The 25,981-nt window shown below is 40.0% G+C and overlaps 1 protein-coding gene across 1 annotated transcript in view; it reads right to left on the bottom strand.

Moving 5' to 3' along the window:
* Nucleotides 1-481: 481 nt before the first annotated feature.
* HAPLN1 (hyaluronan and proteoglycan link protein 1) overlaps nt 482-25,981 on the bottom strand; it is a 38,593-nt gene continuing 13,093 nt past the window's right edge. The window contains exons 2-4 of the mRNA XM_067568663.1: nt 19,922-20,293; nt 7,442-7,744; nt 482-771 (exon numbers count right to left, since the gene is read on the bottom strand). Coding sequence (XP_067424764.1) covers nt 482-771; nt 7,442-7,744; nt 19,922-20,293 — 965 coding nt within the window. The remainder of the gene's footprint in view (nt 772-7,441; nt 7,745-19,921; nt 20,294-25,981) is intronic.

The following is a 25,981-nucleotide window of genomic DNA, read 5'->3' as shown; positions in this document are numbered from 1 at the left end:
TTTATTTTGCAAAACCTCACTGAACCCCCTGTTAAGAAAAAATTACCATATTTCAAAACTGCAGATCTAATTTATTTTTGTAGTGCATCTCAAAATGGTACAAATGTGTAAAATTTGTGCTTGTTAAAGCTTCTGCTTTGAGTAGCCTTACATTCCTTAATTTAGTCCTAGCAATTGTCAAGCTATTGCATGCCCCATTCATGAAAAGTATATTTTGTTGGGATGGTGTAGCTTAAAGAGTTTGGCTCTAAAGCTTCCTTACCTAGAGTTTCCATTAAATTATATTAATTTAAAATATCTATTGAAGGAAAAGTTTTACAAAACAAAACAAATCAAATTAAAGGGTTGGACTTATGAAAATGACTCTTTACAGTAAGTAAAAAAGGTTTATCACAGTTTTGGTAACTTGCATGAGTTCGTATTGAAAAGAAATCTTTCACATGTTCTTAATGAATTTAAAATGGTTGTGCTCTAGGTACTTTCAGTTGTAGGCTCTGAAACAGTAGACACCATATAGCTTATGTTTTTTATCTGGGAAGCCTACAAAGCGCACTGCTGCTTCATCAGGACTGCAGCGTCTTCTTGGCCTGGAGATGGGGTAGCGGACACTGCCATCAGCCAGCCAGCCGGCATCACAGCGATCATACCCTAGAAGTTTCCAGGCAGCAAACAGCTGGCCTACTTTAGCAATCTGAGATCCATCCTTGAGGCAGGCCTGCACAGCTTCATCATAGGTCAACTTGGTTGGGTGTATTAGGTAGTAAAAACGGCCTAATGGAAAGAGAAAATAAAGTCATCAGCCACGTGGAATGATTGTTACATTTTTATAGAATTTTTTAATCTTCACTACAAAAATAGACAGCAGTGAAGAATATCACAATCTGTTTATTCTAGTGCTGGGAACTTGCTTCAAACCCATTTAATTTTTTCAAAAATTTGACCTAGATTCAAATGCATTAAGTTCACATTCTGGTTGGGTAGTCTGAAAAAAAGAAAAAAAAAGAAAAAGAAAATTTCTGTTGAACCTTTCCCCCTCTCCACATTCCCCCCTACCCATCTATAGGTTATTCATGTTGTCAATTTAGCATCAGCGTGAGATGAGAGTGGAAATTCTGTGCTCTGCTATAAACATTTCTATCCCTAATTCAGAACACAGTTTTCCCTTAAAGGGAGAAAATGTGGAGGAAAAAGTGTGTGTGTGTGTAGGGGGGTGTTCAGGAATTCAAAGTAGGCCCCCAATCCTTCAATTGGATTCATACAAGCAAACCATGTGTACCCACATAGAACTCCATTGAAGTCCCAGAAAACAGGGCTTTGCAAACCTCAGACTACACAATATTCATACATCTCTAGTTTCTTCACAGAGATGAAATAAAACCATCATCATGTTCCATTTTCTTGTCACAGAGTGGTATGTTTAGATCTGACCTGTGATAGTATTTAAGTAAAGGTTACTAGGGCTAACAGATGCAGTTTTATTAATTAATGATGGAAAGAACTATTCCTTGACATGGCAGACACAATGTTCCTGATTAAGAACAAGCCCCATGTCAAGTCTTGCTATACGAAAACTGAAATAGTGCACAACTTCTGAGAAGCTGGAGCTTGTAGTAGACCAAAAGCATGCCTGTCATAAGTTTTCATTACAAGAGCTGAAAACATTTACTGTTTATTTTTAGGCAACACAGGGTATGTTCTCGCCATAGAATGATAGAGCACTGATAGTGCTATGAAGAAAACTGTCTCTCAGTCGGAAGGTAATACAAATATATGTCACTAGTAAAACTAAGAGAAGGCTCTTGTGTTGAGCTGCAAGCAGCAACAATAAACATTAATTTCATCCACCAAGTAAAGTCATAACATAAATCAATTGTATTCCTTTTATTCAAATGTTCAGAGTTCTTTGTCATTATTGGATTGATAATTAAGCAATTACTAGGTGGAACTGCAGTCAGTTGATGGAATAACAGTACCCAAATAAGCATGGAAGGGTTTCAAACTGACTCGCTTCCAGTGGAAAATTTATATAAGAAATGAGGTAATTTTTGCATGAGGCCCTCTTGTTTTAATTCCAGAAGGAAATACTATCTGTTTCTTTATGCAGGAGGACTCCGGATTAGTGTTGTTATTTTTCCACTTTGTGAGAAAACCAGTTCTGTCCACTTTCAAACGATTTTCTCAGGGAAAAGGATCTGTCCCTTTGGGGCTAACTATCCAAAAGGGATCAGTGCCTAACTGAGGCTTTTTAGGCTTGCATCTTTTTATATTAGGACTTTTCTGTATTAGAGCATAAATCCAAACAAAGCAAAACCTTTTGTGGCTCTAGTGAGTCACTAGAAGAACTTTTTCTTTGCTTCATTTTTGTTTTGATTTTGGGATCACTGCGAAGTATCTCTACGAACTTTCCAAATGGCATTTCAATAGAAGAGCAGTGGTGAAACTGGATATTATATCCATTTAGCAAAGCACATGCTTACTTCTGTTTCAAGGCAGTTGAAACCATGTTATAACATTTGCTAATGCAATGTTTCTATGACTGGCTACAACCTCTTCTTACTCTATTAAGAGTTGAAGGTAGTTTGCTGTAGAGTGAATGAGCTTTCAGCTTTGACCGATGGGATGTAAATTCCACTGAGGCTATTAGTAGCTGGTTAAGCCATGTGTCAATGGAAACGTAATTTCCCATGGGTTTTAATAAGGTTGCACATTTAACCAGAGACATCAGTAATAGGAGCACTCTTAGGATGCCCATTTCTTAAATGGGCCACCACTAATAATAAATGTATCTGTATCCAGAATATTTTGTTAAATTAAAAACTACCAATAAACTCTGTGCACATCTTCTGGTTCCATGAGAAAAGGCTTTCCAAGCAGTAAATAAAACACTTTTAAACTCTACAATGTGTACGGACAATATGTGAATCGTTACTTCAAGTTGGTGTAATCTCATCTTCAAATACCAAGAGAATTAAAGTGTGAACTGATGCCTGATGGTTTTTGGCTAGAACTACATTTTCTCTTTGTAATATATAACCCATCAGGATGTGGTAGTAGAAGCTTGCATCTTGCCCTTGTGAAAAAGCCAAGAACTCATCTGTCAATTTCTTATTTTCCCCTTCCCTCACCCCCATTTTTTTGTCTTAATTGTCTGCTGTGCAGTAGATATGAAATTCACACTAACAAAGAGGTCCTGCAGATGGCCCTCTGTACCACTTAAACTCCAGGTTTAAGAGACGTGTTTGGGTGGTGAGGGGGAGTTCATTGGGACAGAGGGTCTTGAATAGGTCCTGGGCAATGGGATAAAGTTTGCCTTGTAGTAGCTGTGAAACTACTTGGTTGTAGAATTCTCTCATATCAGATTGACGATCCTGGTTATTGCACCTTACAATCCTCTGAGTGTGGAGCCTCTTACATATTTTTTGTTATTTTTTTCCCCCAGTGGCAACCAGATAACAGATGGAGCAAACAAAAGATGTCAGTTTAAAATGTGTAGGATTCTGGTGTAAGTCTTAGCCTACTGGAATTCTTACCTGGAGTAACTGAATTACTGAAGGCTAAAGCCAGATTGTTTTTACCACTACACCACATGCATGTAATAAGTGATCTAAGCAAAAAAATAAAATAAAAAAAAACCCAAAACCCTCACAGTTTCGCCAACCACAAGAGATCAAAAATCATGTTAGAGCCCCAAAAATCATAAGATTTTTTAAAAAGTCATCAAAATATGTTTTTAGTGTCTTTTGACTTTTTAATTCCCTGCCACACCTCTGGCTATGTATCTGTGTGATAATTTCAGGTGGAAAAGTCAACTTTTAATGTGCACACAACGCTTAGTGAGACTTCACTTACTCTCTTCTCACCCCTAAGTTAGGGGAACTGTCATACGTTTCCTATTACTGTCTTGACTCCCACTCCACCTCAGGACTGCTTCCCTTCCCATGACCTGGCAGCAGCACCTCCCTGACTCACATACTCCCCTGCCTCCTGCTGCCCTCCAGGGTCCTCTTGTGTCCAGATCAAAAGCAGAGAAAAAGTTCCAAAGGAGTGGGAAGCAGGAAATGTTGCTGCTAGGCTCTGGACCTAGCAGCAGCTTTTCCCTGAATCCTCCCCTTCAGTGCTGCCACAGGACCCCCTCACTACTATAGGACCGTGCCTGGAAGGCAGGGCAGGGCTGTATTCTTCGCCTCCAGACTCTCACAGGCAGCTCATGAGACAGGAAAACAAAAACAAAACCCCCCTAAAACTGCTAGTCAAAATAAAATCTAATCTAATTTCTTTCTAAGAGTTGGCAATACTGCCTTTACTGTGACACAACCCAACTAATCACATCATTGTGTGTTTGTGGAAAAACTGTTCTCCGGTTCAAGTTGCAGATGGCAACGTGGCAGTAAAAGACAGGAGTTTTACATATTCTTGGATATATCCTGAAGGCTGCTAGTATTCGCACCATCTATAGAGCACATCATCTGCTCAACAGACTCAAGTTCAGTCCATTTTAATACCCACAGTGAATTATTGATCAAGGCCAGTGTTCTTCATAGTTGTTGAAAGCCTCAGAAGTGAAACGCTTTCTCACCCATGAAACAGGAAGCTTATTTATTAGGTTTGGCAACTATTTGGAACTATGTTGGGGAACTCCAGTAACTTGACTTTATACTGCCACTTTATAATAGGGACACCCAATGCTCCTTCCACAGGCCTCATTTCATTAGTTTTCAGCAGCATGGCCAATGATTAGAAAACATCCATTCCATAGGCTAATTAATACACTGACGTCTTGAATCTAGTTTATTTTTAATATTATAGTTGTATCTTCTCATTTTCTTTTGTTTCTTGCACAATGATTCATTACTTCATGTCCTATTTTCCTTGAATGATAAAATGAGCAATACAAATATATAACCCAGAAAAGGTTTTTCTGTGCGTTGCTTCCATTTCATGTGTTTCATCAAAGTAGAGCTTCTTTCTGGTGAGCCATAGGTGTTTTCTTCCCTTCCAAGTTCCTACCAGTTCAAGCCTCACTCTCCCCCACATTTATCTTTTCCCTGTCCCTAATCAGTTGGTCACTCTCTTCTTCAGGTCAAGAAGGTAGTTACCCATTTTACTTCCCAGGTGTTATGACTCAGCTGGAAAACTGATTGCTTTGCTGAAGAGCTTTTCTTTCCCTTTCTGCAACTGCACTGCCTTAGTCCCAACCACCTGTTCTTCTAATTCATTATTAAGGATACGATATGCTCACAGATTTCACAGCCTTTCCAGAACCTCTGTGTCTTCTGGGGCAGGGCTGGAGCAGCTGTTGGGGCAGGGCTGGAGCAGCTGTCAGTCCAGGGGCCACTGAACAGCTGATCAGTGCCCACCCCCAGGCAGCTCAATAATGGATCAGCAGGCTGGAGCAAGCCCCAGCAGCTCTGTTCTCCCTCACCTCAGGGTATTTTTAGTAAACATCAGGGACAGATCACTGGATTTTTGCTTATTGCCCCCGATCTGTCCCTGACGTTTACTAAAAGTAGTCGTGTCAGAATCTTAATGTTATTCATTATACATCAATTCCTTTTTTTAAAAGTTTGTTTTCTTTATTATTTTAACTTTACTATTTTTATACAGGATTAAGTCTGATTTGCTGAAGTTCAAAAAAACCCATATAAGTGGCTATGATTTGTAACTGAAGTCAGAAAAAATAATCCAGCAGTTAATGGAATAATGGAGCAAGATACAAATCAGACAAACATTTTCACTGTGACCAGAAGAAGAGCTCTGAGTAGCTCACAAGCTTGGCTCCTTTACCAATAGAAGTTAGTCTAATAAAAGATACTACCTCACCCAGCTTGTCGGTTTAATTTGCATTATGTTTCAAACTACATCCATTCTAACCTTTGACATGATTTGTCGGGGGGAGGGGAGAGATGGAAGTGAAGCAAACACAGAACTGAAGTATCTGTGCTTAAAGCAAGAGATGTGGTTACACTTCACTGTGGATGTACAATATGTGAATAAGTAAAGAAGTGGACTCCCGCACACTCCCTATGCTTGTGGGCTAAAAGCCAAACATCCGCTTTCCAAGATGGATAAAAATTACTGACAAGCATGAGGCCCTAACTCGGTCATAGAAGGCTGTCTGCGGAGCTGTCAAGCAGAGAAGCAGTCTTTGCTTGTGGTCTGTGAGGGCCCTGATCCTTGCTATTGCTTGTAGCAATCTTTCTGAGCAACACGCTGAAGTTTTTAGACTTAAACTTCAGCTCTACCAGTGACTCGCAACCTTTCCAGACTACTATATTTATTTCAGGAGTCTGATTTGCCTTGGTACCCCCAAGTTTCATCTCACTTAAAAACTACTTGCTTACAAAATCAGACATACAAATACTAAAGTGTCACAGCATGCTATTACTGAAAAATTGCTTGCTTTCTCATTTTCACCATATAATTATAAAATAAATCAATTTGAAATGTAAGTATAATATTTATATTCTGAGTATAGTACATAAAGCAATATAAACAAGTCATTGTCTGTGTGAAATTTTAGTCTGTACTGACTTTGCTAGTGCTTTTTATATAGCCTGTTGTAAAACTAGGCAAATATCTAGATGAGTTTATGTACCCCAGAAGACATCTGTCCACCTCCAGGGTTACATGTATCCCTGGTTGAGAACCACTGAGCTATACCAAGCAGAGACCGTTGCTTCCTATTCAGCTGCACTCATACTAAAGTCTAGCAAAGATTAGACTGCTCCAAATCCAAGGTTTGCAATCATGAAACTGCAGTTTAGAGAACCCAAGATCAGAGCAGGTAGCCTACACAATTAAATAGGAAGGGAGCAATGGCAGTGTAGACAGGTGTGACAATAAAAGCCTAGATTATTAGTCACAAGAACCAGGAATTAACCAGATTGATATTGTGTCACCATGTCAGCCTAGCTTTACAATACAAGATGGAGCTGCTTGATACTTTAGCAGAGAGTATAAAGGGCATTAAAGTTCCATAGGAACACTGAATGCCTAATCACAATTGTTCCTGGTGGTTTTTTAACCTTTTGGTACAGTATTAAAGTTGTCGTATATCCTCACTATTAATTTAAGGGGGCAATTCAATTAAAGAAAATATTGATTTCTCCACTGCTTTAACTTAAATAAACTAGGTATCAATATGGGACATACCTGCATAGATTTCTAGGAATGAAAAACAGAGACACATGAATGTGCTGCCAATATTCATTCTGAACTATTACTTTTAAAAATGAACAACAGGAAAACATGGCCCAATTTGTCTTTTTTTCACCACTCCAGACTCATTTCCTTATACATTCAATGATAACACTTTCCAAAGCTAACATGCATTTTGACAAATCAAATATCTCTTGCTGCTTTTCAGTACTGTTGGAGTTATTTTCTTTTCTGAAGCACAGAAATGGTCTTTTTAAAGGTGGAAGTGATTCAAAATTCTTACCGTTGAAATTTGAGGTAAAACAGAAAACATCATATCTGCTTTTATCTTTATCCCAGAACCCATAATTCCTGACTCCGGGCACTGTGTTCTTTCCTCCGCAGGGCTCTCTGGGTTTGGTGATAGGGTACTGCACTGATCCATCATTGAGCCAGCCTGCGTTACACCAATCCAGCCCCGACCTCCATGCATCATACAATTGGTCAAAGGAAGCGATAACAGCATCTTGGTCCAGGCAAGCTTGCTGAGCCTCATGGAAGTTTAGGTTGTAGCGACCCAGGCGTGGAAAGTAAGGGAATACAACACCTAAACCAGAAAGGAAGAAAGAGGGCTATTTAGCTGTTTAACCATATTAAAAACAAAAAACAAAAACTCCACAGAGAGAAACATCATGCACTGGCATCAAAAGGACAGATTTAAGGTTAACTATGTGCGATGACAAAATAATATCACTGCAAGTGGTTGTTTTATTTCTGGGAAATGCTCTGCCAGCAAGTCAGCTGTTTGATCTGAGAACGTTCTCTGACGATCCCCTCACATGGCAGACTTCCCTGCCTGAGACCAGAACCTCACTCTTGCCCATTCCGACAGCATTCAGTTCTGACCTTAATACCAAATACATGCAGACAAACCACAAGGAGAGGAGAGCAACAGCAGTGGCTGAGGGACTGAAGGGCTTTAGGAGGAAAATGTCAAAACAAGCAAGGGGGGAAAAATCAATGGCTTATTTTTAGTGGGTTTAGCTTAAGGGAACATTTAAAAGAATGGTCAGCAGATCCTGTTCCATGGCTGTGTTGTGGCTTTTAGCCACAGCCCCTCAATGGAGCCAACATGTAGAACAAACATGGAGAGGCATCTCCCCCTCTCTGCTACCACACTTTATAAGGGGATGCAACACATGCATTCCTGCATGGCCAGACAGTTCTGCTAGTCACTGTTCAGGGTCTGGGGCACCACCTTCTCCCTGTCTCCTTTTGGATGCTAACAGCACAGTGGGCACAGCCAGAGGGTATTCAGAAGGGTGGGGCCAGAGACTGTGGCTCGCCCCAGTGCAGGGGACACAAGGTTCAGGGATGTCTCCTTGCAACACATGAGGACCAATCATAGACCAACCCAAAGCCTGAGATCAGGTCTAACCTTTGATGAATGATACAACAGAGACAGCTATTGTTTTTTAAAAAGGGAGTATCTAAGTAGAGGTGGGGAAACCAGGAGAAGCATTTAGAATTGTCTGAACAGCAATATTTAATGAAACACACACACCCTCTCTACCTTGTAGATTTTCCAACTGCATTTTTTTTTACATGGTGCGCTCCAATCAAAAAAAATCACAGCTGGACAAAGAGAGACATTGCAGACAATAGCTAAGAAGAAACCTCGCCAACTGGCTCTGCTAAAATGCAGCAAAGAGCAAACATAGAATTTAAGCAAAAGTTTGGATCAGAGCACCCCAGACTTTGATAGGGTTTCATAACCTAACCCAGATCTGAATTTTACAGACAAAGTTAGCCCACGCTCTATAAAGTAAAACAAAATACCTTATCCAAACAAGTCAGAGCTGAAATTTTCTGCGCCACTATATAAGAGCGTAGCATAGATAGGGAAGAAGGTGGGGGATGAGATGGAGCATAAGGAGAAGGAACAAAAGACACCAAGAGAAATAGATATCTATCTTTCTTTTTATTCTCTCCCTATTCTTGAACTCTAGCTGCTAATTTTCTTCTTTTTTGCAAGGCTCTTCTGTTTCGGAAGCTTCAATTACTAACTAGTCTGAATTATGAAAAAAAAAGGCAATACATATTATGTTATTGACTATGATATCTTAAATAATAAAGTATTCATATCCTACATGTTTAAAATCATTTTGGATCTCTATTTCCACTTGGTCTTTTTATTCATTTTAGTCTAGAGGTGCCCAAGGATTGAACTACTGAGGGTAGTTGGCAATTTACCAGAAACAAGGATTGTATCTACTCTGCATATAAATGTCAACAGTCCAAAATTATCAAAGTCGGGTACCTAAATCCACAAATAGGCACCAAAAAAAAGGCTTCATTTCCAGAGGTGCTGAGTATCCCACACCTCCCGTAGCTATTGTTGAAGTCAGTTTAGGATCCTCAGGTGTTGTGTACTGATGTAAAATACAATTTTATTTACATGGCTAACTGTTGATTTAGGTACTTAACATTTCCACTCACGTTTAACAATTTTAGCTATGCTGTTTTAATAACACACAAATATACACACACCTGTAATATTAGCTTGCTTTTTGTTGGAATTCATCTACAATAAAAACCTGTAATTGAATAAACTGACTTCCCTCTGTCGTTATAGGGAGAGGATGACTAAGGATGATTTTACATGACAGTTCAGCCTAGACTTGTCCCCTGATCCATGCTTTGTGTAGCTCTGCTTTACCCTGTATTTATATTGTTATTTACTGCCGCTCCTTATTTGCCTATAGCTTTTAATGTTGAATTAATTGGGATGACCTTTACTATGAATCTCACTACTGCTGCTGCTACTCTTATTATGCTTCTGTGCATTAGTTAGTTACCTAACAGCTTCAACTTCAGTTCTTGTCACCAATCTCTACACAACAATCTATCACATCAATTTTTGGATGAAGCAAAAGAACATCCTGAAGATTAAATTTTTCCAGAGATGGAAATGGAATAAAAAACTTCTGAATAGTCTAATGATATGAGCATGGGACTACAATACCGCCTCTCCATAACAGTAATGAATTCAATTAGGGAACTGGGGAAAGGGAAGACAGTTTCTGTGTATTTGTCTTTGCCTGCCTTTGGATACATTTTGGACACTTTAAATCTTATGTAAATCTTATGCTGTAAGAGACTGGCATTTCCCACCAATTGTAGTGGTCATGGTAATTCTCATCTTTAGCCTTGTCCCTGATTCACTAAAAAAAACCTGCATTGTGATTTCCCTTACCCCTTTTTTTCCATGTCACCATGTCAAATGTAACTCCCTCAAGACAAAAATCATGGTCACAACACTATGCTGCCAGTTGCTTCTACCACCCAACCAAGATATTTTACTTTGTAGGAAGCTTATTAGCAACAGTCTACCTTAATCCTCTAGGAGTTCATCATGCCAATTTGTAGGGACATTGATGTGACTTCTGGAAGGTCAGGGCCCCAAACTTGTACCTATACTGACCTCCGTGATGTAACTCCTTACTTTGGTGAAATAGGTTAGAAATCCTTGGGGAGTTACATGGAAAATATCAGTTTACAATACTAAAGAGACAAGCTCTCTATCACCAATACGAGTTAGTCCAGTAAAAGATATTACTTCATCCACCTTCTCTCTAATCCTGGGAATGACATGGCTACCAAAAAAACCTGTTTATAATACTGTCAATATATCAGCTTTCATAAGCACTTAATTCACTTAAATAAACCCTCTCAAAGAACAGCTTTCTTCTCTCTACATCTGAAGAAAAAGGTCAAAAAGATCCAAGGCCACCTCAGGTCCCTGTTGAAGATATTTTTGATTGAATGACAGACCCACAACCAGGCTTCTTCTATGATTCTGAACTTATTACAGCAGAGTCCTCAAGACAGGTGATTGTAACGGAAATTAGATTGATTCCACAAAGTTAGCATGACAACTATTTGAAGTAATGCAGTAAATTTCAGTGAACACACCTGTGTTTATTTGAATGATCACATTCTAGTGCACAAACACATGGTATGGCTTTTACTACATGCTTAGTCACAGAAATGTTTAGAAAGAGAAAAAGGGGAAAAGGAAGACTCTTGGTCCCAGTTCCTCTAAAGTATTAAGGCACCTAATTCCCATTCATTTTAATGGGAGTTAGGTGCCTAAATATCTTTAAGGATTGGATCTTAGTGCTGAGTTTCTTCCCATAAAACTCACCCCTTTTGCAGAGAAGTATTGTCGCTCACATGACATGCAAGTTCACTCATTCATCCGTGACACACCTGTACAGAACTGTATTTCCTGCAATACTTCTGCTTATGGTGAGCTAAGGAAAGTGCTCAATCACCGAATGATCCTCAGGAAAAAAATGATCTAAGTGCAATAGTGGTAATTAGCTAGGGATGAGCAATATCAAATTCACCCAATAATATTAATATTGGTACTATTCAGCTTGATATTCGGCTTGTGAATATTCATGTTGCCCATTCAAACCCCAGTTAAACTCACTGTGGACCAGTGATCCTCTGTCTGCAAGACTCAGCTGGTGGCTACATTCCTCCATATTTCTTTAATTTCTTTAATTTCCATCTGGGGTCTCAAGTTAAGAGTAGGAGGAAGCCTTATACTTTTACTCTTTATTCTGGCTGAGGAAAGCTTGTTTTCTTTAAGTATGTAGTAAGGAATAAGATTTTTGCCCAAGGCTATGGGAGCGAGATGCCCAAATCCCATTGAAAAAATCAGTGGGAGTTGGGTGCCTAAGGAACTTGCAATCGCACCTTAAGTGGACAGGCCTCATTGAGGAGTGGGAAGGACAATTATATTTGTGCTTCTAATATAATACAATATTTATTAATACAAACCCAGTATTAGCCTTTTGCAATTCTCTAGTTGTTAGTGCTCCTAGTGTAAGTACAATTTTCACTAGTCAACCTTAAAACCATGGTAATTGTGCCTAAGATAATGAAGTAACCTTAAATAGGAGTGTTACTACAGCAGTTAATAAGAGTAATAGATTTACTGAGGTAACATTATATACAAGCAGCAAGCCTGTAAGGGTGGATCACTGCATTTACAGACAGAATGAGACAACACAAAATTCTGTTAGCCCATATGGAGGTGGGATGGGAGTGGTGCAATTATCCATAGCCAGAGTAAAGAAATGGGCTTCCTTTAGTTCTAGTCTAAACAGAAAAGCAAAGTTTCTTGTAGCCAGAGTCAACACAGGCTACAGTAAGGCTCCCTTTATACTGTACTGCAGGGAGCAACCTTACACTGGCAGGGGGATACACTAGATGGCCTAAGTAGCAGTTTGCACTTCATGTTTCTATAATTCAGAATGAATATGGACACTCCTTCTCTCTCCTCCGGAATCTGTCTCCAGCTCCCAGTCTGCTAGACTTTTTGGGGTGCTGGGTTTTCTTACACTGCTGCATGGATCCCAGATGATCTAGCCACCATTAGGCAGCCAGTTCATCAAATGGCTGCACTCCTCCATAATCCTGGCAGCTTTTGTAGGGGTGTGTGCCAGATCCTTTCACCTCAGCAAAGAAATGTATGGAATTCTTTGTGTCTGACCTGCATAACAGCTCAGCAGAAATGCAAAGGGGGACTTGTATGGTCCACACACAGAATTTTTATGCACTAAAGGGAGTTCATTGGAAACTATGCTAAACTTTTTTTTTTTTTGGCAGTAGTCACTCTAATATATATAATGTATAGTATAAACCTTATTTCAATGTCAATGGATATTAAAAGGCAGACTCTCAGGGCTATGTTTCCAGTGTAATTTAGCTATGCTAGTCCATTTATTTCAAAAGCAATTAGTCAGAGTTTAAGACCAGAAGGAATCCTCAGATCATCATCAGATCATCCAGTCTGACCTCCTGAATATCCCGGGCCACCAACGCCACCCAGCACCCACACACACTAACCCCAGCAAATAAAATTAGACCAAAGTATTAAAGCTCACAGGATACTAAGGTACTATGTGCTACAGGCAGAAAATAGGATGGATTGAAGTGAACCAATGTCCGAGACACCTGCAATGTCAGGGAATTGATTAAATGACATATACCTAGATAATCTCAGCAAGAAATCTGCACCCACATGCTTCAGAGGAAAGCTACAAAAAACAACAACCCAGAGTCTCTGCCAATCTGCCCTGCGGGTAAATTCCTTCTTGACCCCACCTATGATGATCAGTTAGACCTTGAGCAAGAACCAGCCAGCTACACACACGAGAGAAGAAAATGCTCAGTGCCATGTCACAGCCCTGATCCGCCCCATCCAGTGTCCCATTTCCAGCCACGGATATGTCTGATGTTTCAGAGGAAAGAGAAAAAAAACCCAAAACCAACCCAAACCTTCCAGAACACACTGGTGGAGCAATGGGGGGAGAATCCTTTCCTGACTCCTGCAGGTGACTAGCTAAATCTCTGAAGCATGAGTTTTAGGAAGATAAACTAGAAGGGACTCCCAAAACTCATGAGCCCTGCCTCCCACCAACACAAGAAAACCCATCATACAATCCCAATCATAACTTTCTCCAGCTTTCTCTTAAAACTAATTGACGTTTCTCCCCAAACTCCTATTGGGAGGCTGCTGCAGAATTTCACCCCCCTGATGGTTAGAAACCTTCTAATTTTCAGCCTAAATTTGTTCATGACCTAATTATATCTAGTTGTTCTTGTGCCAGCTTATCTGTTAGCTTAAATAGCTCTTTACCTTCCCTGGTGTTTACCCCCGTGACATGTTTATAGAGTAATTATATCACCTCTCAGCCTTCATTTTGCAAGACTAAACAAGCCAAGCTCTTCCAGTCTCCTCTCATAAGATAGGACCTCCATTCCCCTGATCATCCTAGTATCAGTTCTCTGCTCCTGTTCCAATATGGATTTATCTTTCTTAAACATGAATGACCAAAAGCAGTTGTCTGATTGACTACACATATCCATGCACAGTTCTGAAGATCTAATAAATAACAACAACACTGCATATATTTGTTTGCACTAGCTGCTGTGATGTGATAGGATAGGTATTGTCTAGACATACAAAAAGGGATGTTCCTTGCCCCAGTGAGCTCACAGCATAAAGACGGACAGACAGATAAGTGGACAGAAGTCAGAGAAGAGGAATAACAAAAGGGATTTTCTGTGCAAACCAACAAGACTCACTACAAAGCGACAAGGTGGGTGAAGTAGTATCTTTTATTGAACTAACTGGGTCCAATAAAAGATGACCTAACCCACTTTGTCTCTCTAATATTCTAGAACCAACACAGCTACAGCTACACTGCAAACAAGGCAGCATCACAGAAGTAGATTTTTAGTATTATTTTAAAGTAGTTTGTGGTGTGTGAATATAAAAGTATACATACAGAAGAATATTTATTTCAATTACAGATGCACTGTCAGCCAGACATAAACTAAGAGGAAAATATTAGAATACTACTGATAGTCCACTGTGCAGAGTATTGTATGTGAAGAGCTCAACTGGAGTTCATTATATCAAAATTAAAATATAGGGTAACAGTTGAAGTAAAGAACATTAAATGTAAGCTGAGAGCCATCTGGTTTTTGCTTATAAGTAGGGTAATAATACCAAGCTTTTATATAGTGTTATTTGTCTGTAGAAATTAAAGCACTTTACAAAGGAAGTAAGGCTCATTATCCCCATTTTACAGATGGGGGAACTAAGGCAGAGAGCTGTAAAGTGATTTCCTCAAGGTCACCCAGCAGGCCAGTGGCTGAGCCAGGAATATGACCCAAGTCTCCTGAGTCCCAGATCAGTGCTCTATCCACTTGACTACACTGCCCTCTAGAGTAGGCAGAAAATATTAACAGTATTTAATAAATCAAGTCAAGTGACTCTACTTTAAGTGATGTTCTAAGTGATATTGAAATATCTACCCATTCTTGTGTGCATTCTGTTTTGTCCTGTTAAAATGAAATAGAATGATATACAATATGGCAACCTGTTTAAAAATGTATATCAATTATGAAACGAATTTATTTCCATTACTATTTGAAAGCTAGGATTGAAATATTGTCCAATTACTATGGACAGTTTATTTAATGATGTTTCCAGGAGTCCAATATATCTAAAGGAACAAAAACACTAATCTGAACTGAGGCAGAGGTCAATAATTCTCATTAATATTACAAATACTCTTTGACCTAGCCAAAGCTTTTGTGGTTTGACAGTGAACTCACATTGAAGTGATCAGCTGTTTTGTACTGCCAGGGGCATTCCTGGAAATAAATGTTTGGTCTCTCTGCAATTAGCATGCTTTAGGGCTCACATCTTAGGCAGGGGTGGGCAAAATATGGCCCGAGGAAAGGATCCAGTCCATCTAACATTTCTGTTGGGTCCGCCATGCAGGGGCATAGCTAAGCTGACCGACGCTCCAGTTGCCAAGGTAACTGGAGTGTTGAGCAACTTAGTTTCTTGGCTGGTTGCTTCCCAAACTTTTTGCTTCCGGTCACGTGACTGGAAGCTGAAAGTGGCCCAGGCCCACGATGACTTACCAAAATTCATGAAGTGGCCCCTCTGCGAAAATGATTGCCCACCCCTGATCTCAGGACATTGAGTTATTGATGTGGAACCTTCCCACTGTGAGACTGACCTTACTATTCGTAGCAGCTGTTGAATGTTTGGTTAGCAAAGGATAGACTGATACATCTTTCTTTTCCTGAAAGAAATTGATTTGCTGTGAAGAGATCTCTTTTGCATTGTACATGTACATAAAACTGCAATCAAAGCCTGCACTCTGAAAAATGCAAATGAGCTGAGAAATGAGTACAGAGGAGTGCAAAGGGATAGTATGAGGATTACAACACATTAAATATATGCTGATCACTTCAAATGTAAGTGTGTTTAATCAAGCTTAATCTTCTTAGGAGAAACTGTAACCAATCTTATTTCTTGGCATTGTCATTTTCATAACAAACATTTGACTGTATATCTTGGTTATTAAGCTGCTATGTTTGGTAGATCAAAAAGATCAATAACTATTATTTTTTACATGCAAAAAACTTCCAAATATTGATCTAGTTAATTCAGTAAACCCACAGCTCCATGCACATGTACAAGTGTTTTTATGGATAGGCCCGATTATATAACCCTTACTCGCACAAGAACTCCCATTCATTTATCTGAGAGATCTCCCCAGGCACTCCTCTTACAGCCAGAGTGGTGTAAATGGGTCCTAAAAGTCCTGTTTCTGTATTAGAGAGGGAGGATTCTCCTCAGTGAGGCAATGCAAAAGACAGCTGTAAAGCTGACCTTCGAGGACCTTTTGCTAGCCATGGCACAGTGGGCACACTTGATATGGGTGGAGGGTATTGGGGTGTATTGGGGGTAAAGCCTTAGCATTCAAAGATTCTGGGCTGCATTTAGGGTAACCACCTTTATTGGATGGCAATAAGAGAAAACCATATGAAAAATAAGGGACAGTACTTTATTTTAAAGCAAAGATGGGGCAGAAGTCCCCAATCGCTGGGGCATGCCCCCCCCCAAACCTTTGGGGGGGGGGCGGGAAACATGGCAGGGCCTGGGCCACCCAGCCCTGCTCTGCCCCATCTTTGCTCCAGCCCTGCTACGGCCCCCGCCACCCCAGCTGCAACCCCAGCCTCGTGTTCTGGCTGTGGCCCCAAGCCCCGCTCCTGGCTGCGGCCTGTGCCTGGGCCTTGTGCTCTGCTCCTGGCTGGCCTTGGCTCTTAGCCGCAGCCTGGGCCCCAGCGCGCAGACCCGTTCGCAGCCCCTGGACTCTGTGGCCCAGTTCCTGGCCCCGGCTCCTGGCCCCATTAGCCCCATGGATACAGCTCCAGCCCCAACCCGGCCCCACCCGCAGCTTGGGGCCCAGCTCCCGGCCCCATTCCTGGCCATGGCTCCCTATTGGGGCTCCTGGGGAGGCACAGACAAGGTAAGAAGGGGATGCAATCCCAAAAGCTTGGGGACTACTGTTTTAAAGGGCTGTTTTAGGGAAACACCATTTCACTTAGCATATCATATATTTTTTTCCTCAAGTATACATTTCTACGGCCCTCAAGTATACAATGCAATTATCATAAGCTTCAATGTAATGTTTAACATGGTTCTTAGTATCAGTTTTAATACCTTTCAATACATCGTAAAATAAGGGATGTGTGGTCCTCCTAGCAGTACTATGGCCCAGACAGCACCCAAGAAGGGCCCTCAGGGTTGTCTAAGAGAAGGGGAGAACGCAACAGTGTTTTGAAACTGTCATAGTCCTTCTTCTCACTGGGCTGTGATCCACTTAGAGGCTCATCACAGAATCTCACCCTAGTATCAGTTAGTATTTGACTTTCTTTGATAAATAGTACATTATAAACTGAAATTGATATCATCACTTCAGTGATCTGTGTCATAATCAGAACTGCTACGCTGAGCAGCTAATACAATATTTTCTTGAGAAAAGATGAGACTGAATATATGGATGCTTCTAGCAAAAGGATAAAATGAAGCCAAATGCCTTTTGCCTCCTACTCATTTTTTATTCTCCACTCAAAAATAGGTTTTAGTTGACAACCTGCATATATGTCTAATTTTCTGTAACAAAGAGTTACATTCTTCTGTGAAATTGAAGAGCGAGAGAGACTGATAATAATGAAGGGGTGAAAAAAATGTCAGTTGAATACTTTTGCCTTTCACAATGGCATGGAAGCTGAGTGGGTTTTTCTGTATTGACAAATGGAATGCACCAGCTGGCAATGTTACCAGGAGTTGACAAATGAACATAGAGAACCAAGGTAATGCCATGCCACATATCTGGCTTCAACAAACAGAGAGAGAGTTTTACTAGCAAATAAATTAAATAAATACCAAAGCATACAATAGACCACTGTGAAGGTCAAGGATTCACATCCTTCATTGATTTGCAGGTGCACAAGTCAGATATTTTTCTAAACAGTGTCAGGAGATAACCTGGCATCTGTACTGGGTCTTCTCTCAGACACACACCTTGTGGCATGTATGAATGGCGGGGAGACATCCATAAAAACAGACACAACAGTCTTCGATGTAATTTTTCAATTCACTACACAAATCAATATTGAATACCTTGGGGGAAAAGGGTCAAATTCTGACCTCATTTATACCATGAAAATCTCATGTAATTCCACGGATTTATACGAATATATATTAGATCAGAATTTGCTCTCCTGTATTTATAGCACACAAAAACTTTAGGCCCATTTCACAGATTTTTCTATTTTATTTTTGTGGTAAAGTTTCTGTTTGCAAGAGCCCTATTGAGGGAAATAACTTGACTATATGTAGTAGATGCTGGGGGAAAAAATTCAACTTTACCTACATTAAATGAAAATTTTGGCATTTCATAGGAAACTACTGAAACATATTCCCTCTTCATGTCCTCTTGGTTAAGTGAAAGGCAGAAAGCCTTGTAAAATGTGCCTTTGCCCTGTGTCTATAGTAGTAGTTCATAATGATGTCTGTAAATTCATAGGGACAAATTTAAAGTTTATGGAATTTCAAGCACAAATCTTAGTCACCTTCTGCCTCCCCTGACACTGAGGCAGGCTGGGGGCTAAACTGTCCCCATCCGCACATAAATAAAGCTGTTCTAATTTATGATGGCTGTCACAGACTAGTAGCCAAATATTCCCAGTGTAAAATGCACTCCAGCCACTTCCTATCATGCTCTTATCACTTATGATATAATTTGGTTTGATATGATGGTGTTAGCAATCTGACAACTGTTTTTTCTGTTCCTAAAGAACTCTGCCCACCTCACATTGCAAGTATAGCTCAGTAACTGAGAAGAACTTAATAAAATAAGTATGAAACCAAATGATTGTAGCTGACATACTGTGTAATGTTCCTGCAAAATTACCAGCTGAAGATAAGCATAATTTACAGAATTCTGGGCAAGGTCCATTCAGATTTTATTGACTGAAAGCTCCTGAGAGCCTGAAGTTTTGGGATTCTGGAATTAATTCTACATTTCATGTTATCATGAGTATATGTGGTCAGAAATCATACATTAAAGATGACCTAAGGTCCTATGCAAAGGAAAAGGGTTAAAATGAACTGAACTACAAATAATACAGTATGACCTGTGCTTTTTCCTAAAGAGGGTGCCCTAGGAAAGCACAGAGCAGGTCTGATTTTTTAAATGAAGCCCTCACTTTTACTGACACAGGAACACGGCTTTAACTTTAGTAGTGGTGGGTAAGTGGGTGGAGGGTGGATTTCATATGGTCAGATCTTAAAACAGTCATGGCTTGATACTAGGAACAAACAAACCATCTCTCTTTTTTAAATAAATGGATTTTAAGAGAAAAATCTACTACAGAATATACAATACATTAGCTATTAGAGCAATCCATATGAAAAAGAAGGAGGTAATAGCTAGCAATCCAATTCTGCCACCCTCATTCATGTGTAATACCATACTCCTCAAATACTCTCAGCAAAATCAGCATTATAAGATACTAATCAATGTGAGTACTATGGCTGACAGAATATCACCCTATGTGATCAATCCACTTTTTTGACTGGCTATTATTCAATCTGAATATCAGCATTGAAACTTTATAATAACCATAACCATCACTTCCTGAGTAGATTTCTAATTATCATAGACATGTAGAATTATTACAATATATATTAAAATAATAAATGTAACTGCTAAAAAAAATAAGATCTCTTTTCCACATTAGCATCGCAGTTACCATTATGTTCTTCTATATTTACTAGGAAAAGGATGTGCGTGTTAATGCTTCACAAATCTATAATGCAAATGTTACTTACCTTGTAAATCCAGAGCTACCACTGCTGTGTCATCCTCTAATCCTTCAATCACCTCACATTTATATTTCCCATAATCCTCCAGTGTTATATCTGTGATTATAAGAGAAGCATCATTTTCACTGCCTTCTTTCAGAAACACCCGGCTCTGGTAGTTTCCATAACTCTTCTGGTGGACTCCCATTGCAACAAAGACGTCCACTTCCTTGAGGTAATCTGAGGTGAGTTTGGTCCATTTGACCCGGATTTTGTGGGTTCCTGAGTCAGCTGATCTATGGTCACGGTAAAATTTACATGGCAGTGTGATATTGCCACCCCTGTATGAGAAGACTTTAGTTTGTTCTGCTTCCACAAGTAGACGGGGTCCATTTTCTGCTAGAATTTGAAAGAAAACAAAACAAAAACAAATAAAAAGAACCATTAGTCCGCATTCTAGCTTTTACAAAATGGGATACATGATATATGCTGTAGTAAACATTAGCTATTTGATACAAATTAGTTTCGCATGATCACTCTCCTACAGCTGTGTTGTATTATACAGCAGATATTTAGTACCAGGCTTACTATACTAGTTTCATTCTTATGTTGGTGCATAGGGACTACCTGGATAATAAATCTCTGCAATTTGAGATGAGAAGGTATCTCTAATGTAGCCCTTGTTTCATTGATGACTACTAACACTTTATTGATAAATTAATATTAGTAAATAAATTATTGATTTTATCTACTTACAAAGGGCCAGACTGTGACCCAGCTAATGCATCAATGCTAGGGTATAAAGGGATGCAAGGCTATACTGTAGCAGGTAACAATTCAAGAGGTAGAGCTGTTTGTGGGGCCCACTATTCTCCTTCCAACACGGGTGGTCAGGGAGTGGGTAGGCAGGAGAGGGGATTAATGAGCCAATCAGCACAGCTGCATTAGCACCCTTCAGGGAATAACCTGTGCCAGATATAAGAGTGGGGCAGTTTACTTTTCCTTGAAGAAAGGAAGGAACCAGCATATGTGTTCAGGGAGGCAAAGGACAATAGACTCTTGTCATCGGTGGTCAGCACAGAGTTAATGACCCCAAAGAGACAGAGATCCTTTACTCTGAACAAATCACAACCCTATATCTTTGCTCAGTGTAACCCTGTACACAAGAATGTTTTTCCAGAAATTCAATGCCCTTCCATCAATAATCCATCCTGCACAAGTGTGATTCACTCACACTGGATCATTCTCTTAAAATGTCTGATGCTTTTGGGACCAGATTATGGATCCCTTATTCATACTGGTGAGCACGTACTCATGTGAGTAGTCCCACTAAAAACAATGGTGACTACTTATGAGTAGAGGTCTTAACCAGTGTGAGTAAGAACTTCACCATCTGGCCCTTGATTTGCATAATGAGGGAGGCCTACTACCTTGATGTTACTATGACCTAGCAGTCAGTGAAGATTTTTGACAGGGTGGAATAAGTTTATTCATTTGAGGCTTATTTTGGCCCAAACTGTACTACTGATGAGTAGTTTAAAAATAATAATGCAGCAGGGGCTAGTACATGAAAGGATGTGCAATTTTCTCCTCATGTTTTATTCTCGCTCATGAGTTCGGATTAAATTCAATAAACATAGGTCCCCCAAAGTCTGGAAGCTTAACCAACCTTATCATAAACTTTTGTCAAGTTCTCTTCAAATGCCTTTCTTTATGGTAACACCTGCCTTCTTTCAAATCAATGAAATCTCTCTTTTTCTTCCCCCCATGGATGTGCACACAAATGGCATCAACTCCTTTTCCCCCTCTACCCCAGATTCCCTGATCCAAGCTCCATTTTGCCTTCAGCAGGTACAAAAGATAGAATGCTATTCCTGGTACTCTGATAAATCATCATGTTTAGTACAGTCAGCTGGACCAGTTGTTCTCTTCAAATTTTGAATGCTTAGGGGCTTCTCGGAGTCAAATGTACATCCTGATAGACTGCGTTGCCTTGGGAAACCCCCAGAAAGCACAAGATTTGAAGTAGCAATCAGTGCAGCAGCCCAGCCCAACTGCCCAGCAGATGAATTAATTTCCTTTGTAGCACTCTTCCAACCTCTGCTTTCATGCATAGCTTGCAAAAACTCATGTAGCCAGCTCAGCCCTTCTGGAGAGGGCCCCAAATATTGCTGTCTTTTATTATTAGAGACACTAACTAATACTAAGTAAGGAATCACCAAACATCCACTTACTACAAGAAAATTACTAACCTCACTGTCCAAGTAGATCAAGAAGCAGACTTTGTAATTCCACAAATGTGGTCTATACTGAAATCAACTGCCTAGAAATGTGCATCCCAAATATAGGGTCCAATCTTGCTCCCATTGAAGTTAGTGGCAAAACTCCCATTGACTTCAATAGGTGCACCATCAGATTCTTAGTCCTATAGGGCTGGATCCAAAGCCCACTGAAGTCAATGGCAGTTTTCTATTCACTTCAATGAGCTTTGTATCAAGCCCTTACAACCAAAATCCTAGAGATGCCTGCAAATGTGTAAACACAATTACTATGACTAAATGTGCAAGAAGGGTTAGACATGCAGCCAAGGTAGACAAGGAAGCCCTGAAGTTGGTCAGTGAAAAGATCTGCATGAGAAAGAAGGAGGATAGGGATAGGACTTTGAGAAGCAGGAGAAAAGACTATGAAAGGATCAGAATAGATAAGCTTTGAATGACAAACATACTCTGGTCCACATATCACCCCATCCAGTTGTTGACTGGTAGCAGTGCACGCACTCATTTTGTGCCTGCCATTGCAGTGACTGCAGGAGCTGATTAGCCACACAATAATGTCAATATTTTTGGACACAGCTCCAGGCTTTTGATTGTTTGAAAAAATCTGATACATTCTTTCAGCAATAAAGGGCAGCATAAGCTTGACTTCCCTATGCACTGCATGTTTGGTACATGAAATATCCCCGAAGACATTTAAACACCCCAGGACATGCTGCATTTTATCATAAAATCATTTGCATATCTATTTACATTCAGAAGCTGTAATCACACAAACTCATACAGCCATTAGAGATAGATTTAAGATTAAGATATAAAGGCACCCAAATACTTCAGTTCTTAGGCAGGAGGGAATGTGCAAAAAAACCCTACCACATTATTGTTGTACGTGCAGAATGCCTATTGTTGCCAGCTCTTGCAATTTCCACCTGAGTTACATGAGTTTGTCCAGGTTGTAGCCAGTCTCACTATGATGAGAGAAGCTCCATCCCTTATTCTACCTGGGTGGAAACTCCCCTCTAATTGGCTGCTCTTCCCCACTTCCACAGGAAGAGCCATCAATCAGGGCTGCTGCAGGAAGAACTCTTTCTCTGTCCCCTGAGGATAGATAAGTTTTTGGATAGGTGAGGGGAGAGAGAGCAGCCGACACCATTCTCACAGAAGTGGAGAAGGGCATCAGCTCAGGTGGTTCTTCTTCTTCCTCCTCCATACTCTCTCGTGAAAAATGCATCAGTTTGTTAGCCGCTCCTTCCCCCTCTCCCATCTCTATCTTGGCAACACCAGGCCTGGGAAGGGAAAAAGGTGTGGGCGAGGGGAGAACCCGTGAAGTTGCTCTGCCTCCCCTAAGCCTGGGAAAGGAGTGAATTGAACCCCACAGTAGCTGCTCCCCCAGGCTTGGGGGAGGAGGGTGACAAATCCCAAGAACTGCTGGAGAAGCAGAAGTGGGGCTGTGGGAAAGACAGATGTGGGGGTTGCAGGGGAACAATAGCTGTACAGTCTGCAGAGGGTGCACAATAAATTGCTGGGCTCGGGGACAGACAGATGTGTGGCTAGAGAGGGCACAGGTTAAATGAATTAGTGTTGGAGTTTGGGGACAACCTAGAAACTCTGTACCATCAGGCAGCCAGTGAGAGCTCCTGTGGCAGGGGCCAAAATCACCTTACTCAGTAAATCTGGGAGAGCTGGAAACACTAATTGTCTCTCTCTCTCCTGCACAGACACACACGCACAGGGATCAGGCAGAAGGGAGATCCCAAATCAAGAGCGAGATCAAAAACACAATATAATCTTTTTTTTTTTTTAAATGCAAAACAATCAAGATTTTTTGGGGTCTGACTCATGATTTTCTAACTTTTAGAGCTGGCAATATTGTGTAACCTACTGGTGAGTGTATGTTACACTCCCCCCTGTGCTTGATCCACAGAGCACATGTCTTTGTTATAGCCCAACTTTAGCTCAAGGTGTAGTAGCTTGGGCTTTTAACTCTAGAGGACCCTAATTCAAACCCCCATGTATCAACCAAGATGGTGGTTATCTCATTTGTATGTTGTCATGTTAATTTTTTTTCTGTTTGCAGAGCTTTTATTGTATCATTCATGTTCTGAGTTAGATTCAGCCCAGTGAATCAGAAATCACCACTTTCTGTACCATCAAAGCCTGTTGCACTTGAGAATCCAGCTCTGGAGGAAGACAGGCAATATTTCCATCACCAATCTCTGTTAGGAGTTACAGTGGGTAGGCAGCTTCAGTCTAGAACCCTGCCAGTGGAAGTTATGGAAGGTAATATATCTGGGAACAAAGAATGCAAGCTTTACTTATATAAGAAGGGAGACTTGGTCTTAGAAAGCAGAGAAGGACAGAATCATTGTAGATAACCACCTGAGTATGACCTCTCAATAAAATGTTGTGGCTGAAAGAGCTAATAAGATCCTTGGGTGTATTAAAAGAGGAATATCAAGCAGAAGTAGGGAAGGGTTGGAGAACAGCTAAATCAGGGCCTTAACTAAAAATCTCCCCTCAAAACTCAACTAGTGAAAGTGCTGATAAAGCTTTCTAAACTTTGAGCAAGGAAAGTCTGCTGAAAACCCACTTTTGGAAAAGATGACAACATATTTGTGACACTGGGCCAGAAAAAATTAAGCAACTTTGTAAGTTGCATGGCCCAAATCTGACCTTTAAAGACATATTAAAGGAAAATAAAAATGGCAGTGAGGTCATTCCTTACAAGTAGACTAGAGCTTTGATATGCAAGTGTATTGTTGGTAGTTATTTGATCTTGTTTACATAGCTCTTGTTAGAGGTTAACAATGTAGATAAACTGCTTTCCTGTCTATTACTGTTGTTCTATTGATTAAGAAGTCAAAAGGGAATATTAATGTCTAGATGAACCTTTGGTGTAATAATATCATTTGTCTGTATTATTCTTTGAGGTTTAAGTAACTGTCTGTTAACTGTGGTAATGTAGCTAATTATCAATGTGTGCCTAGGAAATGAAGGTCTTATTTCAAAGAACAATATACATTACTATTCTTCACTGAAGGAAATATCTGTGGACTGTCTTGATAGTTTAAATGGCTATTGCTGACTGTATTGACTGAAGAAAGACCCATTAAGTGAAGATCAATCTGTCGGCTTGCTTTCATCAAAGTCCACATGAGGGAGTTACCTGCAAGCACCCACCTTGCTTCAACTATAAAAGAAGCTTCAGGCCTGTTCCTTTTAATCTCAAATCTGTCCAAGTTTGTCAGGGAAAGTTTGGATCGCAAGACTGGGATTCCAGCACCAGCCTGGAATTGTCCTGCTAGTTTTCATGGGAGAATTTGAACGAACTCTGTACATGGACTATTTAGTCTTCATTTCTCTGGATTGGATTTCTAACGAAGAAGCTCTAAACAAGAACTAATGACCCCCTACCCTCCCCAAGCTTTTTGAGTAATTTCAGAGACTTTGGAATTTAAAAACTTTGAAACTCAATTATCATCTCTACTTTGAAATTGACTTATAACTTTATTTTCCTCTATGTGTGTGTGTGTGTATTTCCTTTGTATGTATACTGAGCTTTTAACCATTACTCTCTTTCCTTTTTAAAATAAATATTATTTTAGTTAATAAGCATGGGCTTTAAAAGCATGTATTTGGGTAAGATCTGAACTATTCATTGACCTGTTAGGTAATGTGTCCAATCCTTTGGGATTAGTAGAACTTTTTTACATATGGTAGATAAAGATTTTCAGTAATCCCCATCATATTTGACTTGGCTGTCTGGGTGTTAACCAAAGGGTAGTTTTAAAGAAACTATGTTTTGTCTTCTGAA

The sequence above is a fragment of the Emydura macquarii genome, unplaced genomic scaffold (genome assembly GCF_026122565.2).
Source record: "Emydura macquarii macquarii isolate MOO-44397 ecotype Brisbane River unplaced genomic scaffold, CSIRO-AGI_Emac_v2 contig_2897, whole genome shotgun sequence".
In the NCBI taxonomy this organism is placed as follows: domain Eukaryota; kingdom Metazoa; phylum Chordata; order Testudines; family Chelidae; genus Emydura; species Emydura macquarii.
The sequence above is the reverse complement of the archived record's forward strand: the minus strand, read 5'-3'. Positions and strand labels throughout refer to the sequence as shown.